The following is a 21,532-nucleotide window of genomic DNA, read 5'->3' on the forward strand; positions in this document are numbered from 1 at the left end:
ATTTCATTTTTACATATGCTACAGTCCCATAATACACAGTTACTATTTTTGCTTTAGAGCAAAACTGCTCCTTTAGAACAATTGAAAATAAGATAAAAACCATTTTATTGTCACTGATTCCATTTCTGATGCCTTATTTCTTTGGATACATCCAGGTTTCCAACCTATATCATATTTACTCTGCTTGAGCTTCCTTGAGCAGTTTGTGAAGTGTAGGTCTATTGGCAATGACCGTGAGCACTTAAAAAAATCTCACTCTGTTATCTTCTGGCTTGCATGGTTTCTGATAAAAGTCTTCTATAATTTTTACTCTTGTTTTTCTCTATGTATTATGTCCCTTTTTTCGGTTGCTTCCAAGATTTTTTCTTTGTCTTTTCAGAGTGACATGCCTAGTTGTTGTGTATGGTTTGTTGTTTCTGTTTGTGTATTCACTTGTTAGTTTATGTGGGTTTTTGTCCTTTTTGGTGTTATCTGATCTTGAATCTGTGGCTTGGTGTCTGTCATTATATTGGAAATTCCTTGGCCATTACTTTTTCAAATACTTTTGGCCTGTTCCCTTTCTCTTCTTTTTCTGTGGTTCTAAGTATGCAAATGTTAGTTTAATATTGTTACGCAGCTCTTGGATATTCAATAATATTTTCTGTTTTGAATTCATTCACTTTTATCTTTGGGTCTCAGTTTTGGTCATTTCTATTGATCCTTTCCTCAACTATGTTAGTGTGATAAGCATACTGAAAACATTCGATATCTCTGTTACTGTGTTTTCCATTTCCATCATTCCCATTTGAGTCTTTCTGTTATAGTTTCCATCTCTCTGCTGAAAGTGTCTGTCTAATCTTTCATATCGTATACTCTTTCCATTAGAGCCTTTAACATATTAATTATAGTTCTTTTGATTTTTCCATCAGATAGGTCTAACATATGTGTCATATTTTAGTCTTGTTCTGATTGTGCTATATCTTTGAGGAGTGTATTTTTCTTTCCTTTTTGTATACCTCATAATTTTTGTGTTGAAACCTGGACATCTTGTGGAGGACCATGTAGAATTAAATAAATAGTTTTTATGACTGGAACTGAGCATGCCTTTACTTCTGCTGGATTTTTGATGCAGCAATGTACCTGTTCGCTATACCTCAGACTCTGCTTATTTGTACATCAACTATCATATACAGAAGGGGATGTCAGAGTATGACCAGCCCAGTCTAGACCATGTGTTCAAGCTCAGGGGAGTGCACTATGTTAACAGCCACCACACTAGCTTTGTATGATCTCTTAGATGAATGTATGAAGTTTTCTTTATACTTTTAAATTAATTTTGCAACCTCGATATCTATCAGTAGTGTAATGATTCAACAGATTGTCTAGCCAAACCATGGAGTATTATACAGCTAGTTAGATGTGAGGTAGAGCAATTTGTACCAATGTTGAAATATGTTCATGATACATGAGGTATAAAAATCAAGATTCAGAACATTATACATTGATAATTCAATTTAAGTTAAATTTATATATATAAACATATATTGTGCATGTGCACATGTAGAAAAATGCCAAAAAGGGTAACTCCTCAAGCAATCACTAACTGTGGCTTGGGCTGGAAGTTGGGTCACAAGGAAGTATATAACAGGAAACTTTTGCTTATACTTCATGCAATTCTGAACTATTTGGTGTTTTCAAAAGTGAGCCTGCATTATTATATTTTTATTTAAAAAACAAATCTTGAAAGTTTAGGTGCTTAAAGCAGTTGGACCATCACTGTATGAATCATCTTATTCCTGCACTTACTGGATTGATGAAATGTTTTTATGAGTATAAAATCTCAAGAGAGTATTACATTAGATACTCTGGAGGTATGTGAGGCATGGGATAGACAGGAGGGCATTAAAAGAAGGTGGGGGAAAAACTGCCTCAGAGCTGTACACATTAGCATTATTTGTGTCTCTTATTAAAATGCTATACAAGTAAAAGTAGCAGCATGTGTCCTGATGGGAGACTTATGAACTTGGCCCTCATACCCTCTTCCTAAAGGCAGTATTTGCCACCCAGGGGATTATAATGGAATTTTGAGATAGGAGAATTCCCAAAACAGAATCTAGAAACCTGCCTTTTCTTAAATCAAGTCTGAAACAAAGATAGAGAAACTGTATCCTACATAGTTAGATGAAGGCTAATATATGGAATTTAAAAGATTAACAAATTGAAAAGGAAGACAGAATGTATGCATAAACTATATTGTTCACTTCAAGGTCAATTTGGACAGGCTGCTTAAAGAACTATCACCAGGACCTTTCATTATGTCCTCTTTCCTCCATGCTGAACTCCACGCTTACCTTCTTCCTCTGTGACCCACCTCTCCACGTACCTGCACCTGCATGCCTGCTGCCCACTACAAGCAGAAACACACACTTAGATGCAGGGCTACATTGAATTCCTAATTCTCAGGGGCCTCAACAAGACCTTTTAGGCTTGTGCATTCCTACCTCTTGGTAGGTTATAAAATTTCACTGTGCAGTAGTGACTTCATTAGCATTTATGGATACACTAATTAGCAGCAATGAAATAGGAACCTAACTAACCTTTTTTGTCATGTTCTCCTAGGGGTTCAAATTTGTCTGACTACATAAGACTGGCTAATCAAAGGATCAGCGCTTGTTGCATTTTCCTTTATTAACTGCAGAATCATTTGCCTAAGTAGCCCACCCCTGCTGGGTACTCTCATCCTTGATTTATTCCTATTTCTCTTCCTAGTAACAATTTCCCAAAGTCTCCTTCACATATGATAAACTATTACCCTGGGTTCCTTCTCCTTCCTTATATTTTAGTCTCCGTTAATGGTTGTTTTCATTTTTCTGTTGTAGGTTCATCACATTCATCTTGTTTGATGCTTCTTGCCTGAATAATCCTGATATTTTACATTTTACTAGTAGATATGGTTTTTACTGCAATATAGCCCTGATCTTCTATCACATTTGAGAAGAACTCTTTTATTTCTAGGTTGCAGGGAATTTTTTTGAGTGAATGCTGAATTTATTTCTCAACATCCTTCCTGTCTCAATTGGACATCATATGGTTTTTCTTTGTTTACTTTTTTTATTTTGTGAAATATAATGACATTTTTTCTAATACTAAACTATTATGAGATGAAACAAATTTTATCACAATGTATCTTTATACATTCATATATTCATTTTGTAAATATTTTATTGAGGAGTTCTGCATTTGTATTAATAGACAACATCTATATTTTCCTTTCTCATATTTTTGTTCATTTTTTATATTAAGAATAGCTTGCCAATATAAACCATTCAGTTTTCTAAGATGTACATTTTAAGGCTATATCTTTTCCTCTACAAACAGCTTTAACTGAGTTACACAAATTATGATTGGTACTACTGTTTTTTGTCACTCATTGAAAAATGTTTCCTAATTTTGATTGTCATTTATTTTTGTTAATTCAATGTTGTTTATGTTGATGTTATATACAAATGCAAAGTTTGTGCTGGTTGTTGTTATTATTATTTGTCACCTATTAATAATTGGCTTCTAATTTTATTGCAAAAGATTTGCATTATATCACTTCTTGGCATAGCTTAAGACTTCTTTTGTAGTTTAGTAAGTCACCAATTCTTGTAAATGTACCTAAGCTTATTAATTGTGTTGGTCAAATATTTTATGTGCTTATTTTTTAGTTAAACTATCATTTCTGAGATATGTTTCTTATTAATCTCTCCTTATGACTGTAGATGTGTAATCTTACCTTGTAATTCTGTCCATTTTCACTTTAGATATTTTGAGACTATGTGGCTAAGTACTTATATTCCAATTATATCTTCCTGGTCGTTCTTCCTTTTTATCATCATATACTTATTTTTATTCTTTTTTTGATTATTTTAGGGATTTCATCTTCAATTTGTACCATTGGCACTTCTTTCTTTTCCAATACCATGTCTTCATTTTTCATGTAATGTTACTCTTACATTGTTTCTTTTTTTATGTCAGTTCTTTATTCATTTATTTAGATTCTTTTATATTTTTGTATTCAAATTCTTGGGGTGCAATTTATCTTGTGTATTGTATCTATTGACTTTTTCTCATTTGCTCATTTCCTAGTGTAGTTTTAAATTTTCGCCGTGAACTAATCTCCAGAAGGAGAGTTTTGTTTTATCTGTAGGGAACCTGTGTATCCTGGTTGTAGAGTCCCTGCAGTCTGTTTATGCATTTACTTTTGCAAGTAAGTTTTGTCATCTTCCACTACTTTTTATGTTAGTCTCTTCGTTTCACATTCCTGCCCTTCTGTAATAGTTGAAATTTAAGTTCCACTCCCCTACATTGTGATGGCTAAGGTTTTGGTATATTGTAGGTGACAGATTTTTATCTAGTCAATATAAGGCAGAAGGCAAACTTTATCCCAACACTGGTAGGGCAGCTTTTCTGATTCACTTTTTTTGTGAGCATGGCAGACCTTCAAGTCCATTGAAAGCCAAGCCTTCAGCCCCTAAGGCCCGTGTCCATTTCTGTGTCCTCTCAGGGTCATCATGGTGTCAGTTCAGACTTAAATCCTCATTTTAAATTCTCTCTCTTCCATTCTATTAGAGGTTTTCCCTTCCTTTGAACTCAACTATTAATTCCATTTTTTGTTACAATCTTTCATATTTACATTAGTTTTGTAGTGGAGTGGTGAACTTTCTGCATTAATATGCTCCCTGAAGCCCATTGATCTTTTGCTAAATTTTGTACTATTTAGTAGACTCCCAATACATATTCTATATTGAGATAGATTCTATTTTTGAACTCCTGAAATTCAGTCTTGTAATGAGTTATAACCATTGTCTAAATATGTTTAATTCACTTATAAAATTCTAACATATATTGTCAGCTCCTGTTTGAGAATATTTGTTTTAAAGCTAATGTCCCAAAATTTAATTATAATATTTGCCATTATTAATCCATCATTCTATAAAACTGGTGCTCTTTCTGTCCAAAAAGTGGTATCCCTCATATGAGATGTTCCTAGCTTTACTTTTTCCATTCTTTCTTGAACATTTGTCTATTGCCCCCATCACCACCTGTGCCTCAAAATGTCTGATAGTTTTCCCCAATTCTTTTTTATTCCTGGCATTTGAATCCCTCAGCTAGGTTCCCACCTGAGTTTATTAACCTATTCCCCTTGAACCTCCAAATTTCTTCCCATCTCATCTGTCCGCTCCTCTTTCAAGTACTCAATGCGTGTCTGCTCTCAAGCACTGCCTGCTTGAAGATGACAAAACTTACTTGCAAAAGTAAATGCATAAACAGATTGCAGGGACTCTACAACCAAATTTCTTCCCATCTGTCCGCCCCTCTTTCAAGCACTCAATGCATGTCTGCTCTCTTTCAAGTACTGTCTGCTCTCTTAGGGTTCTCTCATTTTTAACTCAGTTCACCTTTAATCCAGCAGCCTGTTTCTGGGATTCCTTTCAGTCCTACATGCCTCTTCAAGTTCAACCATTGACAGTCACAAGTTGCATATATTTCTGAGAAGGAAAGTAGCTGAATCTGATAACAAATGCAAAAAGATGGTAAATGATAGAACTCGTCCAGGAGACTAGTAAAGTTGGAACAGTAAGAGGAAGGGTGGTGATGAGACTCGGGAGAAAATTACCATTTAATCAAATCGACTAGTATATGTGCAGCACTCTATGACAATGCCCAACAGGAGAGTGTTCAATAAATGGTGAGTTTTTCATTGAAGATTTGTAGAGGGAGTATCCAGAGGGAAGATGGCATATGCCATATTTCACAATGTATTAGCAAGGAAATATGTTGGGGTCATCTTTACTTGGTAATATTTCTCTTAAGACAGTTTGTGAATTTACGTAGATTGGGTTTCCTTTCAATAGCAGAGACATAACAGCATGTCTATGCCTACCTAATTCAGAAGATATTTCAAAAAAAAGTCCTTAGAAATGAGAGTATTCATGGTGTCTTTCTTTGGGCAATAGGCAGAATTACTGCATTGTGACTTTCTTTACTGTTTTTCTAGTATTTTCAGTGGAAAAGACCCAAATGATTAAGTTTTCTTGTGTAGTTATGCTTGGGTGACTTGTGAAGTTTTTTATGCTTTAATAGAGCTGAGATTTAAGATCTTGGAAGCAAAACATTAGGAATAAGATAAACTTCATGAGAACAGAGGCCTCAAGCTAAGGAGATGCAAGTTCATAGCTAATTTAAATGGGATTTCAATATAAAGTCCTTCAATGCAATATTACTGCCTGTGGGAGTAACTACTAGAAAAGCGTTGGTGTTGCTGTTTCATTAAATCTTACCTTAAATGTTTCATTATTTTATACACATGGCCTAATATGGTACCTAAAATGCCTCTTTATACAATTCACATTAATGATCAATATTTAGATTTCTTTTTGTGGTTAGATATCACTTTTTGGATACCCACACATTTTTTATTCTTTCACCTGATTTCACCCTTGAAGAGAAGGAAAAAGTTTAAAGGGAAAATATGAAATTGACTCTTTTTAACCTGAAACACCCCTCTCCACACTTTTAGGAATAAAATATCTAAGCCATATCAATCTCCTTGGAGCTGTGCATTCAAGAAACACGGATGCAACCTGCCACCTGCCTTGGTGAGATCCACATGAATGTCCCCAGGCTGTTGGGTGGTATTATATTTTATTAATTGGGCATTTATATTGAGAAACACAGACTGTGGCCCTTTATCACTGTGCACACGGAGAAAAGGTCCCAGATAGTGGCTGCTGCCACAATTTGTTATGTCCATGCCTGTGACCCTGCCTCAGTGCTGTAGCAGGAAGGCCTAAGTGGAGGAGACCTTTTCTCAGCTACTTCACATCAAGCAGGTTTTCTTGCTACTGTCCTTCAAGGAAGGCTCATGGCCTTGCGGAGACATGCCAAGTTTTGGTGGTCAGAAATACTTATCACTGAGGGGTGAACCAGGAGCTTTGATCTCTAGTTTCACATGACCCAATGATTCACTGTCTGAGTAGCCCACTTAACCTCTCTGAGTCTGGTTTCCTCATCTAAAATATAAGAAGACCTGGACTTGGTAAGTTACAGTTGTTTTAGAAGATGGCTCTAGAATTTCCTGATTGTGAGCTAAGTACATCCTCAAAATAAGATATCCTCTTGTCCTAACATTTGCTTATTAAACTCTTACATTGCACTTATAGTTGCCAGGCACTATTCTACGTCCTTAACAAGGATGAAGTCATTGAGTCCTCCAGTGACACTGAGGAGGTACTATCATCATCCCCATGAAAGGTGCCAGCTGGGATTCAAACTAGGCAGTGTGGACCCAATGCTCTTAATCACTGTGCTGTGTTGACACCTGACACATTTATACCACATATTTTTTTCTGGTGGGCTTTTTTCTTAAGAGCATTAAATTAGTGTGGAAGAATCATAGATACAAAGAACTGGCATTCAGGAAATCTGGCTTCTTCAGTGATTGAGAACAGCAGAGTCTGTTTCATGAGCTGCATATTGGAAATCTTCTAGAAACCTTGTATTTTACTCTTCATAATGTGCATGAAAAAACCAAGGAATAAGGAGACATAGGAAAAGATACTGGGGCCTTGGCTTCAATTAGACCATGAGAGTGCATATGCCTGATTACTTGTATTGCTTATTTGTAAATACAAGTTGCTGTTGTAAGCAAAAAATAATTGTAATAGATTCATTGAATCATAATGCAGCCAAGTTTAACTAGTTGAGGCTTTAAACTTGCAGATGAGGCTTTCCCTAGGGCTGCCTGTCTGATTGTAGTTGCTATGCCTGACCTACTTACCATCTTTGTCAGAAGGTGGCTCAAAAACCTCCTAGGATATAGTCATATACTGAAAACCCAACAGGAGTAACTTTTCATAAACCCGTGATTCATTTGTAGGGTATTTGGGGCATCATATAGCATATAAGGTAATCTTGTTTATGCTTATAATTTTCACCAAGGCATGAGTCACAAGGTTAATTTTTTTGCTTTTTTTTTATTAAGGTATCATTGATATACACTCTTATGAAGGTTTCACATGAAAAACATTGTTACTACATTCACCCATATAATCAAGTCCCACCCATGCCCCATTGAAGTCACCATCCATCAGTATAATAAGATGCTGCAGATGACTGCATGCTTTTTTGTTGTTTGTTTTATGTTTGTTTGTTTTTTGTTTTTTGTTTTATGTTTGTTGTTTTTTTTGGTATTATTAATGTACAATTACATGAGCAACATTATGGTTACTAGACTCCCCCTATTATCAAGTCCCCACCACATACCCCATTACAGTCACTGTCCATCAGGGTAGTAAGATACTATAGAATCATTACCTGTCTTCTCTGCGTTATATTGCCTTACAAGGTTAATTCTTAATAACTAGACTAAAAATTCTTAATATTAGGGTGACTAGTGAGTTTCAAACCCAGAAGTATTTTGTCTGATAGTTTGGTTAGACCTAAATGAACAACTTAATACGAGAGAGACCACCACCGTGTCTTAGAACTATTGCTTTTGATGTAATCTAGAGTTACGTGCTTGGGTGTCTTCTCTTTTGTAATTATCATGTCTCCCTTCAGGTTGGGTTAATGGTGGGGATGAAAGGAAATGATATTGGCCTTTAAAGAAAATCGTATCTTTTAACAGAAGTGAGTCAAGAGTTTGAGTCTGTTAGAACTGTCAGTCGCAGTTTGTACAAGTCACCTATGGACTTGTAAAAGGTAAGGTGGTGGGGAGAAACTCTTTTTTATGTGAACCTATGACCTGTGACCTCAAGCTGACATAACAGATTCAACTACTGTTCTCACAATTGTCAGAAGCTCAAAGGCACTGGGAGCTGTGGAGTCCCATCCAGAGTGGATTAAGGAAGCTTAAAGAAATCCTAGTACTAAACTAAAGTGGCCTTTCTGAAAAAAAGAAGTTGGGAGCCAGTTGAAATCAGCCTTCTGTGGTTGATGCATGTGAGCAAGAGTAAAGAGAGTGAAAAGTTATTAGCAAAAATGAAACGTCTGTTTTTGTTTCCCAGAATCCATATTCCTTTAGTTTGATTCTATCATTTCTTTCTCCTCCATTTTCACTTTCTTTTTTTACCCTCCCAATTTTCTCCATATCTTTATATCCCTCTCATTCTCTCCTCTCTCCCTCTGTCCTTCTGTCCACCTTCCCTTCCCTTCTCTCTACCTCTGATTGTGCATGGCTAGGTCTGTGACTAGTCCCTACAGGACACATTGAGACCCCAGGAGTCCTGTCATAATCAGATATTGCTTCTTAAGAATTCCATTTTTGCTGTGCCTTTGAGAGAACTTTTGTCCTTGATTCATCATCTGTGGGCTTTCCAACATTGTTTAATTCTACTTTAAATTTGTTTTCCAAACCAAGATATTCATGAGAATATGGTGAGATGAGAAAAGTGAGAGGAAGCTGTGGCAAGGATTCTAACTAATCTCCTTTTGTCTCATGACACTTGCATGGATCAATGTAGAGTCACCTCATCTTTTGGCTGCAAAGTCACCAGACTTTTTACTGAAGGACTAAGGTGTCTTGTTTCCTTGGACCTTTCCTATTGGCCCTACATCCCAACCTTTGCCTTCTTGTCATTGTGGTCTTATACAGAACATAGATGTTCACCTATGGGCTGAACACCTATGTAACATTGATTGAGCTGAATTAAGAACTCTATTTTTTCTTCTCTTTTTAAATCTTGGCCTTGGAGAATGTATTTTATTGTCTCATATACAAGCCAGTCTAAAAACAAACACATCCTGCCACTTGAAGTTTCCATCATGGATGAAGAGTGGATGTAGAGTTTTGGGGAACATCCTGGTAGGACACTTAACTAACTATATGTAGAAGTGACAGCAGTAGATTTCTCATCTAGAAGTTGTCAGTTGCCTCTTACCACACAGCAGAGGTCTACCGCTAGGCAGTCCATCTTCTCCATCCTTCTCGGCACATTCGTGTTTTGCATCTCCAGCCCAAACCACTAAGCATGTCTCCCCTTCATCTTCATCCTTTGTCCATATAAAGTTTCTTTCTTTCACGCCCTACTCTTCCCCAGAACTCAGTTTTTTCCTGTGCTGGCTTGTCTAGCAAATGCAGCAGCTTCCATAACCTTTTTTGGCTTTCTAAAGTACATTGTAACTTCCAATCCAATGGTATGGAACTATTTTCTCAAGAGAGCAGCTGAAGAAATAAGATGAACTTAACACAAGAAAACATAAACAGTGTCAAAGATGATAGGTCTTTGCATCAATCTCCCTCTAAAAGGTCCTCTGTGAAGGAGAGAAGAACAAGCTATGAGTGGTCCTCTAAGAAAGGCAGAGACGCACCATATCTATTGGCTGAAATAATTAACCTGCTGAGATGAGCCACATTAAGGTTTCATCTGATCATCTTGTTGCTATTTTAAAATATCCTTAAAACAGCTAGCTGAATTGCATTTAGGACAAAGGAAGGTAAGAGTGAGAGGGAAAACCATGGCTTAATGCTCCTTCCTAACTGTAGCACATACCCTTTAAATGACCTTGACACAGCTACCACTGTGGTTGCTGTCTCTGATGAATCTTTCTCTTTTGTTTTCAGCTCGGGGACCTGCTTCACAAGTTACAGTTCGTCATGACATATGTGGCTCCTTGGCAGATGGCTTGGGGGTCTTCGTTTCACGTGTTTGCTCAGCTCTTTGCAATCCCTCATATCCTTTCTGCTTCTATTTTCACCCACGAGCTGAGATTCACATTTTACGGATGCAGGCTTTTCATTGAACACTGGCAATAAAAAGATTTTAAAGTCTTTAAGATCACATTTTAATGGAGATATGGGGAGGCACTTTGGATTCCCTTTAGGCCACTTAGCCTTAAAAGATGTTTCTTAATTTTGAACTCTTCCTGCTGCTTAATGCATATTCAGGAGTTACTTTATTTTTTCTGATTCTTCATTTCCCATGCCCAGATATGCATTAAGATATCCTGTCTTTTAAATGAAAACTTACTGCTTCAGTGATTCATTTGACTTGTATAAAATAGTGCAAATTGATTTGCTATTATTAAACATTGTGGATAGGGTTGATGTGTTTGATATATTATCATAGATTATGTAACATTATAGTAAAATATAGTTTGGCTATTGTATACTTGACTAATATTCAAAAACCCAGAATTAAGTACAAACAGAATTACCCAAATATTTTTGAAGATAAAAACATGATTTATGGGGGGTTTTTTAGTTGCTATTATCCAAGGAGCCTAATTTTACCATTTATATCTTCATTTGGTTTCTTTATGTGTTTTTAAGTGTTTCCATAATGATAATTACCTTTAATTTACTTCAAAACAAGTTTGAGATGCTCCTTCTAAAGATCACATTGACATAGATAACTAAATTGTATGTGGTGGGGGAGAGGGGTGGAGAGATTAATAAATAATATCCTTGAAGTGAGAGATTAAACAAAAATATTCTTGTGTCAGGCCTAAAATATGCCCTCAAAGGTTTTCCTTTCCACTAAATTTATACTTTCTAAACTTGTGTCTTCCAGGATACGGCTCAGGGACCACTTGCCTCAGAATCCCTGGAGGAGCTTGTTAAATAAGTGAATTCCTGATCCCAGCACATACTTTAAAAATCACATTTCAGAGGGTGGATCCTGAAATCTCATTTATCACAAGCTTTCCTGGGATTCTTCTCCCACTGAATGTGTGAACCCCAGTTCTAGACTCCAGCATTCCATTATGGGTGCTATTAGATAGTTTTAGTGACCACTCAGAGCTTTCTTTCATAAGAAATTTACATAAGATCCATTAAGACAATTCATAAAGAATTGCTGGGGTCTGAAGTTTGTGTACAGGCATGGAAACTCACTTGGGATAATCATTAAGTGATAATATATTCTAGATTTTTTTAAATGCTCTTCTCCAGACGCATTTGTTTAAAAAATGTTTTAAGCACATTGTTTTTTATTCCTACTCTTAGGCCTGCATTGATATTTCTAAGGTATATCAAGGTTATTTGATATAATATAAGGAACAGAACAATATAAGGAAAAAAAATTTTGCAGAAGTGTGAGCTTGTATACCAGCCTTTACATTTAACTGCATTCATTTTCTATTATACCTATAACTTCAGCGTTTCCAAACAGAGTCCTTTAAAATAAAGACAGTGAGATGAAAGGGGGAGGTGATTTTTATTTCTGAAGTGTGTCTAAGGTATCCTGTCTGGAACTTAAAGCCTGTTTATTAAATAAAAATTATTTGACTGATGCAAATTTGCAGTTGAGGAGTTGCACTAAGAATTTAAAACCAGATGTTATGATTTCCGATTTTATCCTATCTTTGGTCTGATGTAGATTGGTAGCATTTCTTGTAGCGATTTATGTCTTGTTAGGTGAGTTCAGTAATACTAATTACTCCTTCTAGTTCTACAACTGAATTAAGACTGTTCTGGGAGCCATAACTCTCAATTACATGACCTAAAATGTGTGATGAGGGTTCAAACACAAGCATATCATATCTGGCACTTAATATCTCCTTTAAGGATAAAAGCAGCATTACCATCTATCTCAGATTGCACACAGTGCATGTTAAATCTAAGTACTTCTCATGATGGGAGGACTCATTCTCTTAAGAAATTGAACACATCTGAGATGTAAATTTTGCTGGGCACTTGGTAGTTCTGTTTCAGAACACTTAAATTGATCCCCATGCGTTGTTCCTATAACTGACCCTGTGTGTGACATCCACTTGCTCCATTCTGTGAAGATAACAGGGCCTTCACAGTGATCGTGGAGCTTGCCCACTGCAGTGTGTGATGGCATCCAGGGCCTCCACATCCCTGCCTGTTATTCAAGGACACCTTCCTATCCTTGACCAGTTGTAAAGGTAGAGATTCATTATTTGGAATCCAACATCATCCTATTCAGATGCCATCAAGACAAAGCCATCAGGTTTCTAAATTCCAGCCCTGGATCTGGAGTAATTTTGAAATGTTAATTATTTTATCACTCTATTAAGAAGCTGTGGGTGCCATCCTGGCATTGAGAAGGGACTAATTTGCTCCATTTTGGAATTGAATTCGCTTCCGGACCAGCAGAGCACTGTTTAGTAAATTGCTTTTTCCAGCACTAGCGTGTTTTCTCCCCAGGTAGCCTCTCCTGGTCTCTGAGCTTGTCACTTCCAGGGAATGAAGCAGATGCTCATCCTTTGAATACATATATAGAGAGAGAAAGAGAGAACCCCTGCAAGACCATTATCTTCTAATAATTAGATTTAGCCAGATTGTCTGTGTTAACTGTGTACATTGGGAAGGCTGCTTTCTGTTCAATACATCCTTTTGAATTTCTAATGATTTTCTTTTTAACTTTAAGCATTGATGTAGATGTTTTCCTAAATATACTCAAAACTGACACTTTGAAAGAAGTCACACCTGCCTCTTAGGCTAACCTCTTGGCAAGAAATAAAGAGGGCCCCCCCATGTGCTTGCTTCCTAGGATTCCCCACTTCTTGACACTCCCTCAGTAGGTATAGTCAGAGCCTTTCATATTTGCCCTGGTGATCTATTACTTTATTGATCTTCCCTAAAAAAAATCACCTCTGAGGCCATCTATTCACTTCTGCCCTACTTTTGACCTGTTAAACTTCATTACCTTTCCTACCACATTGAACTTTACCCTCCTCACTTACTTCTCAGTTTCTGGATAATTGTTTCTGGCATTTAAAAAATGGAGAACATTATCTTTGGGGAAAGGTTAAGAATCGAAAAGAAGAGCAGGGCCAATCCCTCTAGCATCCTGCAGTTCCAGCTTCTTGGGGCTTTGCCCCAGTTCTGCAAAGTGCCCTCTGTTGCCCCTCCCTCTCCCCATGACAGAAATCCCCCTGTGACTCTGCCTTCACACATTTCTTCAGTACATTCCCCAGTGACATTTCCCATGCAGCTTCCTTTTCTTCCAGTGACAAGGGGCTTTGTTAATCTGGTATGTTTTGTGAACAAGGTATCTAGATATTTCCAACTTTCACATGGAGAGGAAGTGAGTGGGTGATAATAGCTATCACAGTAGCTCATTGTTTTGTGGGTCTCCATTTGAACCTGGGTCAGAATAGAAGGAATTGGATTCAAGTTGTAGCACAATCAAGCTATTTTTGATACCCAAACAATTCAACATCAGAAGGGATTATCAGTGGAGGATCTGTCATTTCACTCCTGAAGATGCTTGGAAATAATTAGCAAGTTAAAAAAGAAATGACACTGTTAGTCCTGAAGCAAACCTCTGAGCTTAAATCTATGAAATTGTACGGGGATTGCTGAGGACAGCTAAAGGCACAGTCCCTTTTCTGGATTTATATGTAAGTGTGGCTGTGAAGGTCTGCCTCCACCTACCTTATCACATAACTAAGCCATGCCACTGTCTTCTGTAAAAGCACTTAGAAGCCTGAGTTACTTCTATTTTGTGACTGACCATGAGCTTCCTGTCTGTGCCAAGCATTTTGTTTTCACTTTCTGCCAGAAACTGTTGAACACAGGCTAAAGAGACAAGACCTCCATTTATGGAGTGGTGAGAAAGAGGTGCATGTCCCTTTGCAGGTGGGAAGGTCAGTCTTGCAGGAGATCAGACCAGACTAGCAGCAGAACACTCCAAGCCCTTGCCCCACAGGACAAGGAACACCATGCATATGTAGGACTTGGGCAGTCTGGACACCTTCCTATCCTCACCACTTCCATTCCCCCTTGTTCTTCCAGCCCAGGATCCCACAGTCACCTCTGCACCACGGTGATACAGGTGTGATTGGCAGCTGGGATCTGGAAAGTTCGAGACAGGGGAGGGACAAGCCCTCCGGCACCTCCCTCAGATTTTCAGAGATCAATTAATTGGACTTACACCAAAAATTACAGCTCTACCAATTTTAATATTGAACAGTTGTGTTTCTGATCAACACTTGCATAAAAGTGAAGCACGCCAGTGAGAAACCCATACAGGATGCTAAAGACCCAACCCACAAAATGCTGTGACTTCTTATTTATGTGTTTTTAGCTTATAAACCAGACATGACTTGGTTGGAGACATCAGTGTTCAGTGTATGACAAAGAATATATATTTTTGAATTGTGGGGAAAGATGTTTTGAGAAAGAGATGTACCTTCCCAAACAGTGTTGTTTATTTATTTTTTAAAGTGTAATTTAATTTTAATTATTTATAAAGCTACTTAATACTTTAGTAAATGCACCACAGTGTGTTTTGTCTAGCTAATGGTATCTTAGTAAAAAAAAAAACCTGTTCTTTTCAAACTGTAAATATTAAATCTTTGCCATGAACCATACCGAGAATGCTGGGATTTTTATGAGAATCCTTTGGTTTTCATAGTTTTCATGGTGGAGAAATGAGACCTAGCAGGATACTACTGAAACTTTTATGTCTCCATATATGCACATAGAGAGATCAAGTGTATATCCATTTCCCTTGGTGAGAAAATGCCTTTAATGTTAACTAGTCAAAATCTGAGCTGATATTTAGAAATATAATGATGAAAGATTTTTTGCCTTAACTCAAAATTCTCAGATTCTGCCATGCTTTTCTTTCAGACCATCGCCACGTCAGTCTTTTCTACTCCACTGAGCCCATTTCTCGGAAGTGTCATTTTTATCACATCCTATGTTAGGCCAGTGAAATTCTGGGAGAAAAACTACAAGTAAGATTCCCAAGATTGATGCTATCTTGCTTTATTAGATTTGTGCTTCAGGATGCACCCTTGGCCCTCCTATGGGTACTGTGTCTACCTCTGTTCACACCCTCAGCATCGGAGCTCTGAATGAAACATGACAAATTTGCAATCAGGTACTAACTAGTCCAGGTTTCACCAGGTGTGAAGGAAACATGAATTATCACTGCCCAATGCTATGAAAGGTTGGCTAAGGAGCCATTGTCACGTCATTTGCTATTCAGAGATGACCCTGGATGCACCCCTTCTGTGAGCATTTTAAATGTGGGTGTGGTGACAAGTGTGCACGCATCATAGCTCAGTGTGAATGGGAACACCAGTTTTCTGAGTGCCATTCAACTCGTAAAAGATGATTTACGTACTTTTTCTTGACTATTTGGACTGGTCAGTCATACATTCCCTCAAGCAAACAGTGATGAAGTTGGGGCAGTTATTTCTCAAGGGAAGGTGTGAAGGGGGAGTAATGGTTCACTCAGTCATTTTCAAGAACTCTTAATGTTCTTGTGGAAGGAGGACCTGAGAGCAGGCAGAGGAGGAGGGAAGCATGGGGAGCCAGCCTGCCTTTAGTTCGGGGCAGAGGAGACACTTCTTGTGTTGACAGCGGATTTCCATTTCAGATCCCCTTTGCCCTAATTTACCAGCCATACCTGTGCCACTCCATTCCCGTAAAGCCTACAGTGTGTCTACATTTTGCACAGCTCAGGCATTTGATAGTGTGCCTTTTGTGTCTCACAGAGGACATTAACTCAGGACATTTGGGTTTCTGTTTCTCCCCGAGATGGCTCATGCCATCATAAAATGCTTCTTTCTGGAACAGGCAGCAGGGTGGAGTGATAAAGGCTCAGCCTGTCAACAGCCTGCCTTACTCACCCTCACCTCTACCACTTAGCTCTGGAAACCTTGGGCCTTCCTCTCCTCATAAAATGGGGCCAAAAGAATAGGATCTACTTCACAGACTTACTGTGAGGAGAAAATGAGTTAATATACATAAGGCACCTAGAATAAGGCCTGGTGCAGTGACCTCAGGGGGCCTGTGCTGGTGTGATCCCTCCCTGACTGCTCTTCAGAGAAGGCCTCATGCCCACTTGACCCATGACAGCAGGTTTTGTCACGACTCAGTACATTGCATCTGGGCAAGCTCACCTTGCGGGATGCTGTGATATAATGAATCATAAGAAATACATATATTTGGTCATTCACATGACCAAATATATATATTTCCCAGGTATAGTTGGTCTTCATCCACAGTTCCTGAAAATACTGCAGAGTCTTAAAGGTGAAATGGGTGTTTTGTCATGTTAATGAGAGACTTCGGACCCCACCCAAGTGTGGGGGCAAGAGGCTGAATCAGCGAATAGTCAATAATTTAGTCAGTCATGACTAAGCGATGAAGCCCTCACAAAATACCTGAGAAGAGCTTTTTGCTCTTGCTCTGCTGTGCCTGCTCTGCTTGGTTGGATCCTGTTTTTCAGTCAGAGAGAGTTTCTATGCTTGGGGAACCAGATCACGTCCACGTGCTGCCCAGCCAGGCCCCAAGCACCACAAGGACAGAAGCTCCTTTATTTGGGACCTTGCCCTGTGTCTTGTATTGTTTATGGAATCCTTTATTAAACTGGGAAAATAAGTATTTTCTTGAGTCCTGTGAGTCGCTCTAGCAAATTAGTAGAACCTAAGGAGGAGGTCGTGGGAACCTGCAATCTGTAGCCGGTAGGTCAGAAGCAAAGGGAACTAACTGCCTGGGACTTGCAACAGGCGTCTGGAGTGGGGGTTGGAGGACAGTCTTGTAGGATGGAGCCCTTAACTCGGGAATCTGGGGTGTCTCTGGGCAGATAGCATCAGAATTGAGTTGAGTTCTCAGACACCCTGCTGGTGTTTGCGAATTGCTTCGTGCAAGTATGTGTGGGAAGACCCCTCTCCCACTTATTTGCACACATGGGAATCGGGTCCAGGTACCTGAATGAAGTTATACTACTGTTACTGCTGTGTATAATATTGTTTCTGTTATACATAAATGTAGGGGAAAAAATACAACATTGTGTTTGGTGTTGAACAAGTGGGAATCACAGGTGCCCTGGGGAAAACTAACCAAACCAGAGTACCCCATGGCGGGCCAGTGCTGAGACCATGAGGAGGTGGAGACCCTTCAGCCCTCAAGTTCCTGGGAGACTCTTGATGTTCCAATAGAGGTGGCTGTTTTGCACTATAACAAGTTCTTGAATTTTACACACAAACAAGAGTTCTTTATTGCATCAATTTAAAGGAATATGATGCATATTTACAGAGTCAGAAAATAAAAGAAACCTACCATCACTGGCTTTTTTTTTTCAGAGAAAACAATTTGGGGGACCTTTTTGAAGATCTGCAAATTACACTTCTGTAAAGTGTAAATGCTTGTTAATAAGAGGAATGGCAATCACTCTGCTTTTAATTATGCAGGAAAGTGCAAGCTATTTTAAACTTGATCTCTAATATAAAAGATTTATTTCTGTCTCCTAGTTAGGAGCCAGTCTTTCTGGCCTGGGAGGATTTGATCTAAGGAAAATGCATGCCCCTTGAGGGTTGTAAGGGTTGTAAGCTTCCCCTGATAGAATGGGGAAGGAGAAATCTTTGTGGGGAGGTTTTATTGCAGGGAGGCATATTAGCACCTAGGCAGAGCAAATTATGTGTTTTCCTATTTAGCCTCCTCATTTCCAAGATTCAGCGACCCTTCACGGTGGAACATTTTGGTCTGAATGGTTGGTTCATGTTGGTTACTTAAAATATGGGCTTCTAGAGCAGGATTTATGCTTCCTTATTCAGTCTCACAAACCATGCTCTCATGGTCCATTCTTCCTCAATTTACACTCTGTTACGTGTGGGAGTGGTCTGTCTTTGGCCGCTTGTCCATGGGTAGGGAGGGGACGACGGTCTGCGCGTATGGATTAGGATGCCAGTCTTTACCAGGTCTCTCTGCAGGGGCCAAGTTGGAGAAAATGTTCAGTCCGTTGCAGGAAAAGCTCCTAATGGGAAACCCAGGGAGCTGAAGGCTGTGGTCACCTTGTGGTAAGTTTCAGGACACAGGCTCTTGTGGCCCCATCTGCTTAAAAAATCAGGGTGGAATTCAGGACAGTAAAAGGGCTTGGTGCAGGGAAGGAAATGGCAGGAAATTTCATCTGGATTCCTGCAGACATTCTAGAAAGCTCATTCTATCATTCTTAATCTGTTGGTTTTTATTTCAGATAGGAATGACTGCTAGTGCTCTTATTTGGTGTCCTTGTAGCTGCTTCATTACCTTCCTTCAGTCTGATTCAAAGGAGCAGCTGGTCACTAACTGATTCTAATTGTTTACTGGTTGGCCCGTCACTTTACAAGACCAGCTAAAAGATACTCTCCTCTGGCGCTTTAGAGAGCATTTTGTGCCATGTGGGCCACAGGTTCAGCACCCCAACCTCGTGGTGTGCTGAGGGGCCCTTCCAGCCCTTCTCGGGTCCTCCGGTCTCTGTTTCAGGCTGGCTGACCCTTTCCACCCCTGACCCTCACTCTCTAGTCCTCTGGTCTCTATTTCAGGCTGGCTCTGGTGTTTGCAAGGCTTCAGTAAGCCCTGCACTGTAATGAAACCATTTTAATACTCTGAAGAACCCACAAGTAAATCATCAGCCACCTGATCCCCGTGGCCACTTGCTGCCCTGGCCTGGGCTTTATTGAAATCTGCAGACATCCTGTCCCCCAATGCCACCCCTCACAGGGGGCAGATGGCAAACGTGGCCTCTGCCCTCCTAACTCAGCTGCTCTCTAGTCGGTTGCCAGACCCCACCAGGTGACTCCCTGTTGCCTGAGGAACGTGGTCTACCACTTATAGACCAGCACAGTGCAGTAAGTTCTGCTGGTGAAAGTGGCCTGTACCTGCCTTGTCCAATAGGGTAGCCCCACCAGCACACACGGCTAGTCCACACTTGAAACGGTCTAGCAGGACTGGGAACTGAATTTTAATTTTATTTCATTTTCATTAATTTAAATTTAAATAGCCAGAGGTGACTAGAGCCTTCCATATTGGACACTATAGATGAAGACCCTCCCCTAGTCTTTATTTCACCTTTTAGCCTGTCTCCCACTACATTTTTTCATACAGCACATGAGGTGGGCTCCTCACTCCAAGCCGTTCCTTGGGCCATGCCCTTCACATAGAATGCCCTTCCCTCCCTCCACCTTTCCGTTTCCCATCCACACCCAGATTCAAAGTGGGGGAAATAAGTTCCACCTTTTGATGGGTGAGTGGTAAGGTTCAAAAAGGACTTGTAGGATGACAGTTATTGTAGCAGTCATTTTTGGAAAATAACTTTACTCTGTGGCCACCAGTAATTCTACCCACGATTGGTATAGACTGTATTTACCTCCAAGTCTGGACTCGTTTACTTTTCAGCTTTGTGTCCCTATGGAGCCATGCACACAGTAGGCATCCTGTAACTATTTTCTTCAATGAATTAAATTCAACAATATTATATAAAAGGGAAAACTCACCCTGAGTTTTATTGCCGTTGTTAGGGAGTTCACTGTTAATTGATGGTCCCTTGATTAGGAAGGGCTTTAAAATCTGTCTTGATGAGCTCCACCTGTTGTCTCCATGTAAATTATAGGCATTAATAGAAAATGCACCATAATAATAGTGCCTTGTGTTTATAAATCCCCTCATGTCAGAGTATTTTAAAAAGCTTTAAAACACATTTTGATATTATGATTTATCATCCTTCGCTTTATATATAAACAATCATTGAATAACTAAACTTGGCCATTAACATGAAACAAATGTTTAGGCTAGGAAGGATTTGACTCATGTCCTTGGTTGTCTCAGCAAATGTCTTGGTCCTAAAGGAGCTGACTATCTTCAGCCCTAAAGAATCAAAGTCCTGGTAACAGTGGTTTTGCTTTAATACACCAAAAGTTTTCTATAAAATGTCAAATACTAGCTATGAGGAGGCAATACAGCTTTCATGGTTGGGACATTTCTACTGTATTCTTCAGATTGCTTTTAAAATGTTAAATCATTCTGTGCATTATCCTTGTTAATAAATATGCATTTAGCATCTATGTGAGGGCACTGCACTAGGCTCTAACTAACAGGAATAATTCTGTGATGGGTCTGCAAAACTGTGAACTGTGCACTGGTTGTCTTTGGTCCTGTCCTGGTTAGCAAAAAGATACTAATTCCCAGGTGCTCCTGGGGGTGGTGACGGTACATCAGAAAGCATGAGCTTTGTGGGCATCAGACCTTGATTAAAATCTGAGCCCATATGCTTGGTCCAGTGTCTGGTTGTGAAAAATTATTCAGCCAGTGAGCCTCAGTTAACTCATCTGTAAAATGCAATGTCTCTATGTTCTTCCCAGAAGTCATAAATACCAGATGAGACAGAGTCGGTCCACTGCGGCCAGGATGCAGGTCATTTGTATGTACAGCATTTTTTATCCTTTGTCCCATCCCCATTTTGTTCTCCTTCCCTATATTACTATCTACTCTCATTCGACCTTTAATTCAGTATGTCTAGACATACTTTACATACCCTTGCAACCTACTTTCAATCCTTTCTTAAACAGCAAGACACAGTCATACCAACCAGTGAAAGGGCATGTGTTGCATGTGCCAGGTCACATCACATCTGCAGCCAGCATGCTGTGAGATGCCCCATAAACACTAGTCTTAACCTTCAGGTGCTGTGTTTATTTTGATGCCTCAGCTACAGAGCCTGGGTTTGTTCTTGGAGCATCACAGCTGCCTGAGTGGAAAAGTAAGATCTCTATAGTGCCACAATTTTGTGGTTTATCAAACAAAATATAGGATCAGAATATTTCA

At 39.1% G+C, this 21,532-nt stretch overlaps 1 protein-coding gene across 5 annotated transcripts in view; it reads left to right on the forward strand.

The window, feature by feature from the left end:
• The window catches only part of PCNX2 (pecanex 2), a 402,596-nt gene that overhangs the window by 265,364 nt on the left and 115,700 nt on the right, over positions 1–21,532 (forward strand). For all 5 annotated transcript variants that reach the window (XM_037017074.2, XM_037017075.2, XM_037017071.2 and 2 more), the window contains 2 exons: positions 10,589–10,697; positions 15,549–15,678. In XM_037017074.2, coding sequence (XP_036872969.1) covers positions 10,589–10,697; positions 15,549–15,678 — 239 coding nt within the window. The remainder of the gene's footprint in view (positions 1–10,588; positions 10,698–15,548; positions 15,679–21,532) is intronic.

The sequence above is a fragment of the Manis javanica genome, chromosome 7, assembly GCF_040802235.1.
Source record: "Manis javanica isolate MJ-LG chromosome 7, MJ_LKY, whole genome shotgun sequence".
Lineage (NCBI taxonomy): Eukaryota > Metazoa > Chordata > Mammalia > Pholidota > Manidae > Manis > Manis javanica.